Source organism: Oryzias melastigma, linkage group LG10 (assembly GCF_002922805.2).
Source record: "Oryzias melastigma strain HK-1 linkage group LG10, ASM292280v2, whole genome shotgun sequence".
Classification (NCBI taxonomy): domain Eukaryota; kingdom Metazoa; phylum Chordata; class Actinopteri; order Beloniformes; family Adrianichthyidae; genus Oryzias; species Oryzias melastigma.
Window position 1 is genome coordinate 12,031,579 of NC_050521.1, and position 17,572 is coordinate 12,049,150.

A 17,572-nucleotide genomic window follows, 5' to 3' on the forward strand; every position below is an offset into this window, starting at 1 on the left:
TAACAGAAAAGAAGATTAAGTATTTGGTCACAGTTCTAGATTTTAAGTTACCATAAAGTTTCCAGTATGTTTAATTAAAAAATAGTCCCAAGCTGTTTACACAGTTTTTTCCTTCCACTAAACTCTAAAGAGACTTGGATTGTTAGTGATTTGTAAATAAACGATATTATTATTACCACACATTTGGATGTAAAACTTTCAGTGATACATTTTTTTACTCTAGATAATGTTTTACTCCTACATGTATCGTGTTAACCTAAAAGTAATCCAAGACAAAGTAATAATAATATGTAGTATAAAGCATCATAGCTTGAAAGCAATTTCCATAAGACTGTATTTTTTAGTTTTATGCCGATTTAAGTAAAACGTGACATTGACAAAATGTGTAAATTAACTAATCATTTCATTAATATTGTGATTTAAGTTTTTATTTTTGTTATTATGCTGTAATTCAAAGAAAACTTAATCATTTCTCAAAACAAAGAGTTCCTTTGCGAATTTGTATTTCTTTTAATCTTATTTATTTTAATTATTTTAGTGCTGCATTTCCTGCATGAGACACAAACATTAAAACCCAGCATAAAATGTCATTTTCACCATATGAAACTAAATATTTTCATTTCTGTGCTCTTTTTTTTTTAACTTCTCAAGGAAAATTGCATTTATACATCTTACATCGACAGTAACATTGTAAAAAATAAAAATAAAAATGTATATGCAATAATATTTTTAACAAAACTCTATCAACAACTTTAAGATGAAAATAAAAATATATTTTGTTCCTGGATGGATATGAAGCAGATCAATACTGATGTTGTTCTATACTGTTACTAATAGGATTGAAAATGTGGACATTTGAGGTATAACCAGCTGAACAACCTCAGACAGCACCGATGATTTTTTTTTTTAGCCTAACCTGTACAAAATGACTCCCAAACCAAAGTAAAAGCTGCTCCATTTTCCAAACTACTGTTAACCTCCTGCTGACACCAGAACTTCCACATCTTAAATCAATTCTGTTGCCTATCAGCCTCCCTCGCCTTTTATTTCTCATCTTTTTTTTTCTTTTCCTCGGTTTGACCCTGAGTCTGTCTGCCTCTCCTTGGCTGCTCCAGTTTCTCCTGCAGCCTCTCTGTTTGGGTCTCACATAATGATGTCCTCAAACAGATGCGAGGATTGAGTCGTGCAGCTTGAGTTGTACAGATTCTGGAACGCTTCCAGAGGAGCTTTGATTCCCACGTGGCATCTGGGCTTGAGTCAGGAAACAACTGGATATTTGTAATGGAGCAGAGGAAAATGAAACTGGTCGATTCTAATCGGGAATCGGATATTTTATGATATCAAACCTGAGGTGATCAGTCTCGCTTTTGTAGATATTCGAGAGGATTGCTTATAGAAGATGTGGTTTGGTGTGTGGGAATTCATCTGTTAGAATATTTTGAGGTTTCTGACATGTTTGTGACAGGTTTTTCCCTGTACCTTCTCTTTCAAACGCAGAGATTGTATGGATAAAACAGCAAGAATTCTGTTTCTTTTTCTAGGCTACAGTTTCCACAGAGCGCCAGGAGTTCATTATAAATTTGCCTCTGAGTTATGGGCGGGACTGTTTGCACAGAGTAAGCCTGCCCCCACTTCCTATCATCCATCTTTTTACACATTAGCTCACAGCCCCTCACACCCCAAACAAAAATGGCGAGCAATATTGACGTTATCCAGTCGTACAGTTTCAAGCTCTTTTAAAACTTTTTTTTTTCCGGCTGCCCCCAATTCACCACAATTTCATGACATATATATATATATATATATATATATAAAATCACAAGGTTATTGCTGTTTTACCTTAAAGAGCAAACACACTTTCCATGAAATTATCATAAAATATTCTATTGATTAAGCTCTACATCATATAAAAACCAGCAAAACTATGAAGACGGTTTGTATGAGTTTCTGGTCGGAGAATGAATGAAAGGTGACTCTGTAGAAGCAAACATTTCACAGGAAGCCATTAGAGCATTGAAGCAGCTGTGCCATTATTGGCTGTAGGTGGAACAGCAAATGACTCTAATTACCAACAGACTGGATTTTCCTAACGCTGAGGTAATAAGGCAACAAGGCCAAAGGGAGACTTGATGTAGAACATTAAGCTGCACTGCATCCCCCTCCACATGACTGCGTATAGTGGGATCAGCTTTACACACAGATAGGTCTTGACAGACACTGTACTTGACGCGGTACGGTACACAAACTGGTACCGGGTTAGGGTACCAGTACTGGGTTAGGGTACCAGTGCACTCCAGGTCCCATTACTGGACCAGGTCTGGTTTGTGGCCTGGAGGTTGGGACCCATGATTTAATGGGTACGGCCAGCTGCACGTCAAAATACAACAAGTTTGAGACACCCTAAACGTCGAGTTTTGATGCGGAGGGGTCCCTGAGCAAACATCAATATGTGACAAGTTGGAGGTGAGAATATATTGCCCCAATTGGATAAATAAGGCATTACCATAGCTAAAAAGCCTCACTTTTGAGGGTGCTAACACAGCAAAAGATTCCTATTGTGTTTGATCATTGCTGTTGTGCCAATGCAGTCAGATCTGAGTGGGTAAGCGAATAATCCAGGTCATGTTCTACGCTCTTCCAAAATGCTTTTTTTGCACATTATAGTCTCACTCCTCTCACCCATCTCCCACTTCCTCATTCCCTTTTTCCGTTATCTGTCATTCTCTCATTTTGGAGTCTTCTTCGGACTAGATGAATAAATGAAATAGAATCACGGCAAGTCACGCAAACATTTAGAGTATGACCCTTTGAACCCTTTTCCCCGCTTTCTTGTGTGTTTCTTTCTTTCTGTCATCCATATCTTCCTCTTTTGTCCACTCCTCCCACACTTCCTTCCCTCGTCCTTCTCTTTGCTTGTAAAAAGCTGCTGTGCATTCATGTGAGCTCGCCCAAAAACACTCCAGTCTCTCATCCCCTGCTGTAAATAATTCACACGTTGGTTTTTTGGACCATGAGGTCACATCAGACATTAGCTCTGACTACAACCACGATGAGTAAAAAATTATCTTTTTTTATTATTATTTGCCGCAGCGTCAGTGGTACAGATTCTTGTCCCTGCTGTTGCTCCTCATGATTATTTTATCCAGAAACTATGAGGTTGTGCTGGTTTTTGGTGGCAAACACGCTGCAATAAAAAAGACAAAAACCAAATCCCTATGATGAACGGTTTGTTTGGACTTAATGAATCATGCAAACATTTTATTTTGATAGGGTGTGAGGATGAGTGAGCTGCTGCTCACAGAACCCAGAGGGAAGAAAACTAGAGGCTGATAATAAGAAATTCAAAACGTTTTACAGCAAAAAAAAGTAAAAATATTTCTTCTTTGGTCCGATAGTGTTGAGTCTTTTAAAGAAATAACGGCATTGAGTTACAGGGAAAGTATATGTGACTGGGAAAGCATAAAACATGTTTCTATTCACAATTTCCAATTTGAATCAGGTGGAAACAGCAGCTCAGGACAAAACAAATAAAACTCTGACCTGAAATATTTAAACACCATGACATGACCTGTCTGGTTTGACGGGTGATCGTTCACAGGCTGGCAAATCCAAAACAGATGACACTTTCCATTCAACATCCTTCCTACCAAAATGAAACTAAAATTGGAATCTAGATCAATTAAATGATTTTAATATAAAGCATGACGCATCTTCAAGGATGTGATTTCAGTAGGTAAATGTGACCTAAAGTTTTGGCTAAAATGTTTTCAAGAAAAATAAATGATCACTAAATGGATTATAAATGTAGTATTGAACAGAAAAAAAGGATTTGGGGAAAAAAAATCATTGCTGCGAGACAAATTAGCCCAAATTCCCCTGAGCGATACAGTACAGTACGGTCCACTCCAGTATTTTGAGCGTTTTCATTATAGAATGGACCTATTAAGCCAGACCAAACAGTACCATTTTTGGACCCCTGTTGGTTGTAGTTCCATAGAAAAATGGAACAAACTGGTTAGCACGGAGCTATTGTTGAAACCCGTTGGGTGGCGTAAGGCCAATACAACAAAAAGTGCCAAAAAACCATAAGGGTATTGCGGCTTGGTAATAACAGAGACTTTTGTGCACTATGTGCAAAAACACTAAAAACAGTGGTTACCTGACCCAGCAGGATTATGAGAGTTGAAGTTCTTTATTCAATGCCTTTGTTTCTTTGATCAGAAAAAAAATCTGCATTGGTTTTTTTTTTCCTCAAAAAACACCAAATGTAGTTTTCCCTATTAGATCAAGTGTTTATAGCATCCTGAAGCACCTCCCACTGAATTATCTTATTTCTGAGGGTGTTGTTCACCTTTCCGCATATCCCTTCAGGGGTCAGCTTTAACTGATTCACAACAGTGGTTTGGTAGAAAGTTTTAAGCCACATGCCTTTTACTGACACATAGTTAGACACCAGCATGAAGGGTCTTGCCTTAATGACCCACACCGGATGAAAATCATTGAACCCCTGGGAAGCTAGTCCTACAGCCAACCAAGTGAGCCATCCAGACCCTCTCATTTCTGAGGGTATAACCAGGTTTACTCAGGACCACAACTGGACTTTTTACAATGATCGACTTTTCAGAAAGTATAGTGGAAAAACAATGAAACACAAAGATCTGTATCCCTTTGTATGTCTCTGTGCGGCCCTGGCATGGACTAGAGAACTGCCCAGGGTGAACCCCGCCTTCCCCCAACAGTAGCTGGATAGACTCCAGCAACCCCAAAAACATGAATAAGCAAACAGTGGTAAAGATTCTGCATTTAGAGCAGTCGTAACAAATATTATGAAATATATCCTATTTGCTATTTAATCCCCAGAACTGGAAGTCTCAAATCCACAGCGACACAGAAAAACCTCGAACACAATCAGGCTCAAAAACCAACGTTTCCATTTAAGTCCATATAGAGATTCTTTCAATGGAAATGCCTACCTCAACCTGTTGGCAGATCTGAATGAGTTTGGCCATTTGGTTCTCCAGTTCACTGTTCCTCTTCACCAGGTTGGTCAGGTTGTTCTCCAGCGTTTGCTGTTTGAACGGAAAAGATGAAGAATAAGTGATGAGAAATTAGCTTGAAACTGAACATTTTGTTTGATCAGCTCAAGTTCGGAATTCACTTTTTGTTTGTTTTAAGTCTTTTTAAATGACTTATTCTCAACATAAAATGAAATACAACAGTTAAATGAAATATTAGAGTAAAAGACAGATGTGTTTGAGGAATTGTGTTGTCAAAAAAGAATCTCCCACAACAAATAAAGAAATCATCTGCAGCTTAGACTCAGCGTGCACGTAGATCAATCATGCAGAACTGATTCATGAAACATGTTGAGCTGAAGAAAACCTAGAGCAATATTTACAGTAGGTGACTAACAAATTGACCCTTTTGTTGCATATACTGTGATATCAAAAGCAAAATCCATCTCAAGAACACAGATGGAAAAAAAGAGGAAATCAAGAAAAACTAGATTTTTTTTGCATTACCAGCGATAATGCTAGTGTGAATGTTGTAAGCTGAATGTGGCCACTAAAGACGCCAGAGCTGATAGCTGACGATGCTGAAACTGAAAGCTTGCTAAAATATTAGAAATAAAAAACCTGGAAATTTCGCCTTAACATCTAGCATAAAGCTAACATATTAGCTAACCTCAAAATTTGCCTAAAGAACATGTAAAATTGTAATTTTTCCCAAAACAGCTAACATAATGCTAACATATTTGCTAAACTCAAAATTTGCTAATCAAGCCAGAAACAGCTAGCATGTAAAATAAAAGCTAAATGCCCAAAAATCCTAAAAAATCTAGTAGTTGCTGAACATTTTAAAGTTTGAATGGTGTCTCTAGCTGAAAGTATGCGGAAGTTCACAAGTTTCAAAGAACACAAAGTTTATGAAGGATTTGAGCAATTTCTCATTCATTTCCTATAGGGGATATTATTGTCACTATTTCAAACATTATAAAGTTTATGAATACCAAAAGTGCAAGTAGTAATGTTCTGAACGAGCTGATACCAAGATTGCTGAAATCTGAAATTGCTGAAAGTGTCAAAAATTATACGGAAAAGAGCAGGAGAATCCCTATTGTGTGAATGCTTACTAAGCATTAAAACCTTCCTGTTATTTTCCCTTTACTTATCCTTAGATGTTCATTCTAGTTTTCTGTTAGATAATTATTTGCCTTTAAGTCTTTAACTGAACTCCACCAACAACTTTGAACCACTCTGTGTACCAGAGTGGATCAAACTAAGATTTGCCGCCCCACTTGCCCCCCAATTTTTGAGTCAATATCAGTATTATTTTTGACAAAGGTTAAGAAACCATAAATACAAGCTTTTTCAAGAATTTGAAAAAATAACAAAAGCAAAAAATCTTTATAGAAATCTTGAGCCCCTCAAATTATTTGTTACGGCCCTGCATCCTGAATTTCCGGTGATCTGGGCCGTCAGTACCTTGACCTGAACTGTTTCCTCACTCTGGATAGAGAAAATTGTTATTTTTGGAAAACTAATAAATAATAACTCATTACTAATCAAATGTATTTTTGATCATTTCTTTCTCCTCTCTGCTGGTCTCCTCTGCCCCCCTCCAAACAAACAAACTAATAAAATGTTCTAGCGCCGCCACTGTCTGAACTTTAGGTTTGCACCAGCAGTTCAGGTTTAGGGCTAACCTTCTACACATTATTATTTATTTGTGATCTGTTGTATGTTAGCATGAAAGGCTCTCAAAAGAAACACAATCTGATCGAAAAATCTCTCTGAATTGAACTTCCCGTAACAGCATGGATGAAAAAAAGTTCCACTTTGATCATTACAGGCTGCAGAAAAAATGATCATGTCCAGTTGAATAAAAAACTCTCCAGCTTCCTGTACCTCCATTTCACCTGATGAATAATTAAATACAGTATGAGGCTTTAAAAACACCCTAAAACAAATCCATTTACACATTCAGAAGCAGAGCTGGTCATTTTAACTGGTCAGCAAAGTGCAATGAAAAGGCAAGACAATCTTCCAAACGTCAGTGAAGGTTTATGGATGCAGAAATGAGAACTAACGCCATAATGAAATGTACTAAAAGCTTCCCTTCTGCAGCTAAAACTGCATCAAATACAAGTCCTATGTGGCACATTTAAATGAGGGAAGATTTTGTTCCATTTTTGTGTTGTAAAACTCAACATTTTCTTGCAAAAATCAACATTTTATTGTCTCAAAAGGAATTTTGAAACCTGCAGGAACAAAACGCAACATTTCTTTGTAATGTATGCATTGAACAGCTGAAACAACCCACTTGTTATTCAGCTCTATTCAATAATTTTACATTTTTAGCAGCTTCAAAGGGCTCAAAAGCTCCTCAGTGTGCTTCAACTGCCTAACCTTTGATACCACGCTAACACTGTGATCATTGTTCGAATAAAAACAACTTCCTTTGCCAATTTTCATGAGCAAACACTCCATTACGGCCCCCTTGACCATGACTATTTATCAGATGCAAAACAAAAGACAGGGGCGCACGTGAATACATTTACCTCAAAGGAGTACAATGGATGAAAAATGAGAAGCCGAGCTGCCATTGAGCTGAAGGAAAATCAAAAACAACATTTGCAGCTTCAGAGAGAAGATCAGAACAAAGCAGTGGAGGTTTGGAGTGTCCTCCCCTCATGGAAGTGAATGGGAAGTGGGCGGGACTAGCACCTGGCCAAAAGATAGGCTGCCCGACAGCATCCTCATCCATCAGCATCCTCTGCTGTCCGTTTGACTTTGCAGCCACTTAATTACTTATCTGTCTGCTTATCTCTATTCCTGCAGCTCCTCCCTATTCGTCCAAGTGTGCACATGCCCTGTCAGTCTTCATCCCGGCGGTGGGAAGAGAGGAGCGAAGAGGAGCTCAAGGGGGGGGGGTGTTCAGGGGGTTTGGCAAAAAGGCAGCCGGGGAACTCACCGCAGCGCTTGTCTTTGAAGCCTCCATTACCGCATCTGACACTCTGCCCGGGCTCACCTGATAAGCCTACAACACACACATACACCTACGTAAGTGCTCACAGAAATACACACAGACAAGCCTGATCACACCGTCTGCTACCGTACTGCACAGCACCTACAGGAACGGGGGCGGGGTTATTCATCCCTGCTGGTTCGGTGATTGCGTTCCTCGTACATAACGCCGGACATAGGTGAGACGGTTGAGCTCGCGGAATCTGTTGACGGTTGTTTACCGTAATCTAGAGCCGGAGGTCGCCTCGTGGGGCCGAGTCTAGCTGTTGTGTCTGTGTGCGTTTGAGCCAGTCAGAAGTGGAGAATCAGAGTGTGGGTGCAGATGGGTCATTAATTAACAACCTGGAGACTGAAATGATGAATGCATCAGAACCCAGGCGTCCCCCACCCCCACCCACCGGGGACCACAGTGGATTAAGCCCTGTCCTTCACATGCATCCATACTGCGTTCCAAGAAGTTTGTGAAGATTCGTGACAGATTCAGCCCCTTAACATCATTAGAGATGCGTGCCCCCCCCTTATATCAGAACGTGTTAATTAATACACTGGGAGTGGAATAATGAAGCAAGCCCTCAGTAGGTTCAAGGATCCCATAGCATTTAAGTTGACAGACTTAAACAAGTTAGAATGAAACTTATTTTAAGTCTATGAAAATGTCTATGGTACAAATTTAAAGCAAAGATGGGCACATTTGTAGCATTTAGATATTAAGACTTATTCAGAAAGATATAAAGAACATCTAAAAATTAGAAGTCAATTTTTAACATGATTTAAATTGAAGAATTGTCCATCTTAATATTTTGACGTACAACATTTTTCAGAGTTCAAGTTTTTATTTTTTTGTAGTTTGGCAGGAGGTGCGACTTACATTTGATTTTTTAAAAATAAATAGCAACAACCACTAGAGAGCAAATGGATGTATCAATGTTTCCTCTAAATAGTAACCATTGACTGTTTATATGAACTGGACAAAACAAGTGTTTTGTAAAATCTGGCCAGATCATTCGCCGTCACTTCCTGATAAGTCTACCGCCATATTGTAACCCTTTGACAGCGATTTTTAAAAGTGCATTTACATTGACTTCTTGTAAGAAGTGGTCACTTGAACGTGTGTTGCAGAGGGCGGTGTGAACGTAGTATTACACCAGGCTGGGTAGAGTTGCTCCAAGGTGACACAGGAATGGACTTAGGGATTTAAAGTGATGTAAAGAGTTTATCTGACTTGTTAGTATGTAATTTATGCTATGGTCATCTTAATAATCGTTAGTGTTTCTCTAATATACTAGAGTCCTCCTTCATTTCATGAAGCTAAATAAGCATCAATGTGTTACGGCAGTGAATTCTATTATTGGTATCTATTCTGTTATTATGATTTGCTGTTGAACTGTCTGTTCTTGGTCTTGTATTTTGTTAAATTCCAAAAGTGTAACTTACATATGTTTTATATATATATATATATATATTTGTTACTACGACTAATACCCTGGATGAACTTATAGTCCAAAAAAGACAGTAATTGTTTCTTTTTTTTTTCAAGGTTGAAGTAAATCTCCATCGCTTCGGTTTTTAAACCCTAAAATCAGTTATTCCTCCAACCTCTTGGAGCAATTTTCCACCAATTAAAATATAGTTTTATAACATCAAGATAGAAAGTTAAAACTAAGAAAACAGAAACTTTGGTTTTTGCTCTAGAAAACAGAAGAATTACATCATCCGTGGTTTGCAAAAGCTAAAGAAGAGTTGAGCCTCAGAAACCTTGAGGTCCGAGTTTTTAAGTCGATGTCCTTCGGTTACAAAACTGCTAAGTTAAAAAAAAAAAAAAAACTTGAAGGAAAAATTTGTAACTAAAAAATATAAGATAGAAAAATACTTTTATTTAATTTATCGAATGGCTTTTACAGTCGCTGCAGATGGTCAAAACTGCTTCAAAGCTTTTATCTGCGATTAGAGGACGGGCTCACAATACTCCTTTTCTGTCTCCTTTACACTAACCTTGAGCCAAATTTCACCGCAATTTCATTTCATTTTTTGAGCAAGTTTGAAGAGAACAACATGGCAAGAATCTTCACAGTAAATATGTCACCTCTGACCCCCCCACACTGCATCACAGACTGAGTATAGAAAGAAGACTCAGGCAAGAGGCTTTCGCTCCAAAATGACTCATTTAAGCAAAACCCTGAAGTTGGACTTCACAAGAACTTCACTGGTAAACACACCAACAAAGAAAACAGGCAAAAATCCAAGTCAAATACAAAAAACAAATCCAGATAACAACAAAAACTAAAAACCAAGAAAGATAAAAGTAACAGATAAAACTTAGTAAAATAAAGAAAGACCTTTCATTTCAGATCACTGCATTTATGGATTGCCTCCCCACTGTCTCTGAGCTGGTTTGAACTCTCTCAACTCTTTGGAAAATTGAATTCAAGAGCTTTTCTACTGGGAAAAGCTCTTTTAAATGTTATTTTCCTATTACAGTCTTTTAACTGACAGTCGCTGTGTGACAAAGCATTAATAGCATAAAAAGTTAGGCAGTCGTGGGCTGCAAGAAAAGGTCAATGAGTAATGGAGTGGACCCAGCAGCATGTCACTGCAGGGTTCACTGGTTTGAACCAAACACTTAGTGAGAAATAAGCAAAATTATTTGTTTTGCTATTCGATTCTGTTGTAGCCTTTGGGGAGAGAGTTGAAGGTTTGACAGAGAATAGTGAAAGTTGTGATCACGCCTAAGCTCCTAAAGTTTTCTGTTCTTATTTTTTATTTTTTTTAAATCAGATAGACATTAGTAACAGTGTACGCTGTTACTAATGTAACAAAAACTGATCATAAGGGCAGTAACAGCAGTAACCTGTCCTGTATCATGAATTGCATGGTAACGTGAGTTACCCTGAGATTTCCAGCCCTAACTGCAACCCTCTTTGTTTTCTAAACCATACTCAAAAGTCTTCAGAGTTGTTGAAAAGAAACTTTGGCGTTGCCAGTTAAAAAAAAAAAGTCACGCACTGTCAAAATGTTAGGTTTTTTTTTGTTTTTTTTATGAGTTGCAACAAGGTTGTATGTTAATGTTAATACCAGTGTTAATTTCGTTGACAAAAAATTTGACTAAAATTAATAGAATCAACATGACTAAATTGCGACTAAAACTAAACCCTATTTTAGTCAAAAGACTATGACTAAAACTAAATTAAAATTCTCTGTCAAAATTAACACTGGTTAATACTCTAACATGGCTAACACCTAGCGGTGCTTGGCAGTGCTCTTTTTACGCATTACAAATAAACTTAGGAGTTAGCGTCAGGCATCAGGCTCGACGTTATGTCTGGGTTCACCAAACAAACCAGGCACCCACTGAGTTTTGTGAGTCCCTGATTGGTCAAAATTCTATTTGGCTTAGCCGGCAACATACATTTCATAGCTGTGTGTTGTGCATGTAGAGCCTGAAAACGATCATGAAAACTTGCGTAGCTATGCATGAAAAGAGTTTTTCATTTTGAAGCCCAAAATGCACACAAGGTTCCTACGAGTTTCTTCATGTTAAATTTAAGAGCTTTTTAAGGCCATGCATGTCAAAAATGAAGACCAATTTCTCAGTCTATTACTCATTTTATACATTATTTCCAATTGTATTAATTTATTCCCATTGTATGATCAAAACTGTATCCTCTTATCTTGTTGTTTGTAGTCTGTGCCGTGTTGCTTTAGCGCTCTTCTTCGTCTTTTTAAACCGGTGGTGGTTGTTCATTGTGTTGGTGCTTAACAACTGGTTCTCCTACTGGTTACTTATATCATTTGATCCAAAAAATCCTGGTTGAAACATTAAATTTTGACAAGAAATTTGAAACTGAGATGTTTCAAGCAGCACCATTTTTAAGGCTCTGATATCAAATTCTATATATCAAAAATATCAAACTGTAAGACTTTTTAAGATGTTATTTTCAAATTAACAAGTTCCATGCTTTTAAGACTTTTTAAGACCCTGCGGGAATCCTGGCACATTTACACAGGTTTATGACTTTCCTAGGAAATGGCCTCTTGAACACACGTGTGAACGCACCTCTAGAGCTGCCAGACAGCAGGCCTTAAGTAAGACCAAAAATGAACAGCTCCAACTGAATTGTGCCGACATTCATGTGACCTCAGTCTAGTTTGAGAGACTAATGATGTGAGAGAATGCAGGAGAGAGTGGAAGAAAGCCTTCAGAGATATCCAACCCCACCTAGAGACTTTCAGCAGAGAAAACAAACAGGAAAATAAAGAATGCAGGAGGCTGCAGCCGATTGTTGGATGTTTCATTGGGTGATATCACTCCTTCACTGATTCAGCTGGAGACATACCATGTGGTGACACTGAATATAGAGAGGGCTACAGAGACTGAGGGCACTGATGAGATGGAAATAGGTCGGCGTCCCATGCTGAGATGAGGAGCATGTGAGAGTAGCAGCACACTGGCTGAACACAGTAACTTCGATTTCCTCCAGACTCCCCTGCTTTTTCTTTTTTTTTCTTCACCATGATGAGATATTTTTCAGTCACTTCCTGGCTTTCTCTCCCTTCATCTCCATCGTTCCGTGCCTCACTGCCTCAGTCCCTATTCTGTCTGTTTGGTGTGTTCCAGCACTGATACAACTGCAGCTGCTGACAGCCCATCAACTCAACTTAGATTACACCCCCTTAAACTTGACATCATCATGTTAGGGAGCCTTCTTAAGTCTCTGATCCCTCACATACGATCCATTTGTCCGACGGCAAATCCGCATTTATACGTCACAGAAGAAAAGCCACCGACGCCTTTTCCACACCAGACCTACAGTCGCAAAGGGCGCATGTTTACCAAGCAAGGCAATAGCGCCAGAGTGACAGAAATGAGTCGCCCGAGGCGACGCATCCAATTTCAAAGCTTTTTCTTTCACCTAATTTTCTTTTGTCCCCCGCATCAACAAGAGAAACAACTCAGACGAAAGTGCGAGAAAACAAGAGGGATTTCACTTGAGAAGGAGTTGAAGAAGGTCATTTTACATCAAGAAGCTTTGTGTGTCAGTAACTTCAGCCTTCTGGGAAAATAAAAGTGTTTTGTCTAAGGATAATATTCCATGGGCTGATACTTAGGAGGTTTAGGAATTGTGGCAGCGAGTAAGAAATGGAAAGTCAAGCTCGATTCCTAACATAAGGAATCAGCACCTAATTATTACTACCATGGTGAACACATTCTCACCCCGACTCACCATGTATGGGTAGAGTTACTATGGAAGCTAATATAGTCTGACTGACTAGGAAACATATATCTGACTCTTTGTTTCTTTTAATTCACCTTATAGTTTGGTGCACCTTAATATATGACATACATTTGAAAATAGACAATTCATTGATGGAGCACCTTATAATCCAGTGTGCTCTATAGTGCAGACAATATGATACTCCAAAGGGAACGGCAATGACTTTTTAAATGTTCCTGTGTAGATCTGGATGACATGTTATGGGTTTTAGAAACTGAGACGTGAGACTTTTCAGCTGCATGAGGTCGAGTTAGGAGTGATGGCTCTAAAAGCATCTGGAAAGTAGTGATAAACATGAGCCAGAAGATTGGCGCTTCCATTTTTATATTCTTGCAGGGGAAAATCCGTAAAAAGAAGAAGCACAAACTTACAGACCACTGCTTTATAAATCCCATAGCTTTTTTTTCCTGTCACGCCTTTAAAAGCTATCCTAAATGGACACAAATCCAATAATAATTCAAGGTTTTAGCTTTGCGTGGGGATTAGCATCAAGAAGGATCTCTCTGGGTTTGAAAGGGAAAACTGAATTGTCATGATTGCTGAGCAGGAGCGAGGAGCTCTGACACAAGCTGGCATTTGAAATTGTTTAGAAGACTCTTTGATATGCATGGGACTGTGTATGCTTTTAGCATCGGGAACAATTTGTTTTAGGTCAGGAACATCACAAGACTTCCAAGAACAATTAAAATATGCAGAGAGAACAAATAGAAAAACAGAAAAATAGGAGTTGGATCCATGTGGCCTGAACCTTTTGTCTCTTTGTTGGACCATTTCCTAACAGATAAGGGATGGATGAATGGGCACAAAAGATCCATGTTTCATCTGATTTGAATTGCTTTGATTTTCTGAGCCACTCAATTTCACGGATTAATACTGAGAGGGAAAACTAACAAATGAGTAGCATGGCTGGGCCTCTGATTGATCAATACTTTTGCTTTAAGTGAGAGAAACGATTTTACAGATTGTTTCAGAAGATTCATGCTGACCTTGAAATACTTTGAAAAAAACACATCAAGAATAAAAATAGTGTTGAAGTTAATGATGGCAGGATTTGTTCAAAATTGGCGTTTGATTCAACTTTCTGTCTGTAAAACAATGACAGTTCATCATATCCTACATATGCGTTCAAGAACATGCTTTTAACGTCTTTTTGTCTATTTCATCTTTCTTGATCTTCGTCGTCAATTCACACTTGGTGTGAACGTAGCATCACACTAAAACCAATACCAACCAATAAGCTTTTACTGAAGGATCTTTTGAAGACTATATGGATGGATGTTATGTGTCAGCCGTTAATATTCTTTGCTATTTTCTTTTTTTTTTTTTACTAGCAGACTTCATGTCTGCAGCAAAGCAGCTGCTGTGTCATCAGGGGGTGATGAAGTCCCTTCGACCACAGCCAACAGTGTGCTTAAGAAACTCAAAGTCGTCATGTTGCTGAGTTCAAATTTCCTTAAACTCCATGGAAAGAACAGCTGCTGAGGTTTGAATGTCTTGACTGAACTGAGAAGCCAGGTTTTTGAAAGAGGCAACCTTCTCCTTTATCCTCAATCTCTTCGTGTCAGTGAGAGCATAAGGCCTGCCTCAATGCTTCAGTAAGACAAGGGAGGCTATTGGTTGACCATTAATTACAATGTCACATTTAGTCCTTCAAAAGCAATGACAGACTGTTGTTTTCATACACCATCAAATGACTAACTGCAGATAATGACTGTCTCAAGCGATGTATAAAATCCTGCAGCTGGTTATTAATTTCGCTATTTTAGGACTTTTTTATTTGGTTTATCAAAATGAAGGCATGGAGTATGAAAACCAGCTGTGAAAGTATGAAAACTTCACACAAATGTGGACAACTAACTAAGTGTAAAAGGAAATTTAAAAAACTAGTGTGCTGCACATATTAGTTCAAATATGACCTCTACTTACATTAAGATATGGCCCCAACTCATTAGTAAGCTATTTGTTATGCAGTATTAGGCACAGAGCTGAGCCCCAAACCAGAGGGCTGCTGCTGCTGTTCTTATATGCTGGATGACATGCTGTGAGTGTTTGGCTGCTCTGATGAAAAGTCCTAATTAAGTGTCAATCAGCCAAAAGGAAAAAGATACATAGAGTACATAATTTTAAAAAGGAAGGAAGAAAAATAAGTAAAAAGGGACAGAAAGAAGTTACAAAATACGTGTTCTGGGAAGATTTGTTTGAGTCCATCTGTCACAAACAGGCAGACAGCTGGTTCCATGTGCAGCAGGTTTATTAGTTCAGACAGGAACTGAGCACAGCTAAAGGTCCACAAAGCTAAATCAGAGTCAGAAAGGCAGAGGTCAATCACGAGCATGGGATCATCCAGGGAGAGACTAGAGATGTCAGAGTCCAGGTGAGGGTCAGGGCAGGCGGCAGGCAATCAGAGATAAAGCAGGGTCAGAAACAGAAGATCAGGTCCAGATACAAACGCTCGGTAAGGCAGGCAGGGTGGCACAAACAATACGTTGTTCAGAGCGAGCAGTGTTTAAGTAACAGGTGGGTGATTGTCAGATGAGTGGCATCCAGGGACTGTGTGCTGGGGCTGCTGGGAGATGTAGTGTGCTGCTCTTATTTCTGTATGATGTGGTCAGTTGATGTGGATGCGGACTGTTTATTGGTATTGATTGTTCCTTGGTGGAAGTACTAAAACAGCATTGTTGTGTTTACTGATGTTGAAGTGATTTTTTTTAGGTACTTGACGCTGTTCAAAATGTTTGCTTGGGTTTTTTTTCGTGAGTACGCCAACACAGCTAACGTAGCAATGTGGGAAGGTTAGGAGTTACAGGTATTGTAAATGGGCTAATGCAGCTAATACTGTATGTTACAACCAAGTTCTACAATTATGGTGAACACAATGAATAAAGTCTGATTGATCTCTGACTCTGACTTTTGTCTCGATTAATGTACCTCACAATATATTAGTGGAATAATTTACAGATTTATGCATCCATCCATCTATTGAATCCGTCAAATCCCTTTTGGGGTCATGGGGCTACTGGAGCGAACCAAGCTAATGTTGGGGTACTGGTGACCCTGAACAGGTCACCGTTCTGTTACAGGAACACACATTCACACCTAGAGATAACTTAGAGTCACCAATTAACCTATGGTGCATGTTTTTGATTGATCCCCGCTGATATTTGAACTAGGACCTTCACACTGTGAGGCTAGAGCGCTAACTACTATTCAGCCATGGCCCCCCACAGTCAATGACTGACAAATACTGTATAGGATTATTATAGGAGTAAGAGCACAAATGCCTTCAGCAGAATAGACCACACACAAATATTATTATTTCACTAAAGTATAAAGCTCCGATTTGATGTTGCAAAAAAAGTCAATAGTTGGATATAATTAAGCATCAAAGACAGCTAGTCTTAGAATAATGATATGCTCAAAAATCAATTTCAATCAAAACTATTTTTTCAACTGATGCAATAGAATAAGTTCTGAATCTCAGTGATTTATGAAGGTTTATGCTGTCACCACTTCAGAGCCACTTTCCAAAAACCTCCCTAATTCAACATCACTTTAATGAATACTTATAAAAGTGTATCTTCATTCCCAAACTAACATGATCAATGTGGAGGTTAGTTCAGTTCCAGCTTCATCAAAAAGCATCTATTTTAAAAAAAGGTTAAGAATACTTCACCGGAACTGTTGAAGTATTATCAAGCGTTCTTCCAGTCTAACTGAATGCATTTCAAAAAGAGCAAACTCCTTAATAATAAATCAGATGTAAACACTATTTGGCATACACTGTTAAAATTATAAACTACAAAATTATAGAACTCAGAACTTAAAACAAATACTATATTAATTTAGTCAAATTTGACATTCACTTTAAAAAATGAAATCCTCTAAAAACCTTTTCATTTCTTTACAAGCAACATTATTGTTGACTGCTTCCTCCAGAGGTAAAAAATAATGTCTATTACAAGTGAAAAATGTCAAATTGATGCATCTCCTTTTATTTTATTGAACAAAAAAAAGGTATCAATGAGGTCAACTAACAGATCAATGAAGGGGCTGAAGTGATGTGGGCTCTGTACTGATCTGCTGCTACGAGCGGAGCACCAAGTCCAAAGGAGAGTATATCAATTTCCTCATTGATCTATGATCCAACCCTCACCTGCAGTCACAAGCTCTGGGCAGTGAGTAAAAGAAAACAGATCAAGGACACGGGCTGGAGAAATAAACTTCTGCCAGGAAAGCCGGGGTCTCCCTTAAACATCGAGTGACTGAATACAT

The 17,572-nt window shown here is 38.4% G+C and overlaps 1 protein-coding gene across 3 annotated transcripts in view; it reads right to left on the reverse strand.

Annotated features, from left to right (window-relative positions):
* The window catches only part of mid2 (midline 2), a 157,026-nt gene that overhangs the window by 42,480 nt on the left and 96,974 nt on the right, over positions 1–17,572 (reverse strand). For 2 of the 3 annotated variants that reach the window (XM_024283792.2, XM_024283791.2), the window contains exons 3-4: positions 7,975–8,040; positions 4,974–5,069 (exon numbers count right to left, since the gene is read on the reverse strand). In XM_024283792.2, coding sequence (XP_024139560.1) covers positions 4,974–5,069; positions 7,975–8,040 — 162 coding nt within the window. The remainder of the gene's footprint in view (positions 1–4,973; positions 5,070–7,974; positions 8,041–17,572) is intronic. The other variant, XM_024283793.2, reaches the window with a different exon arrangement.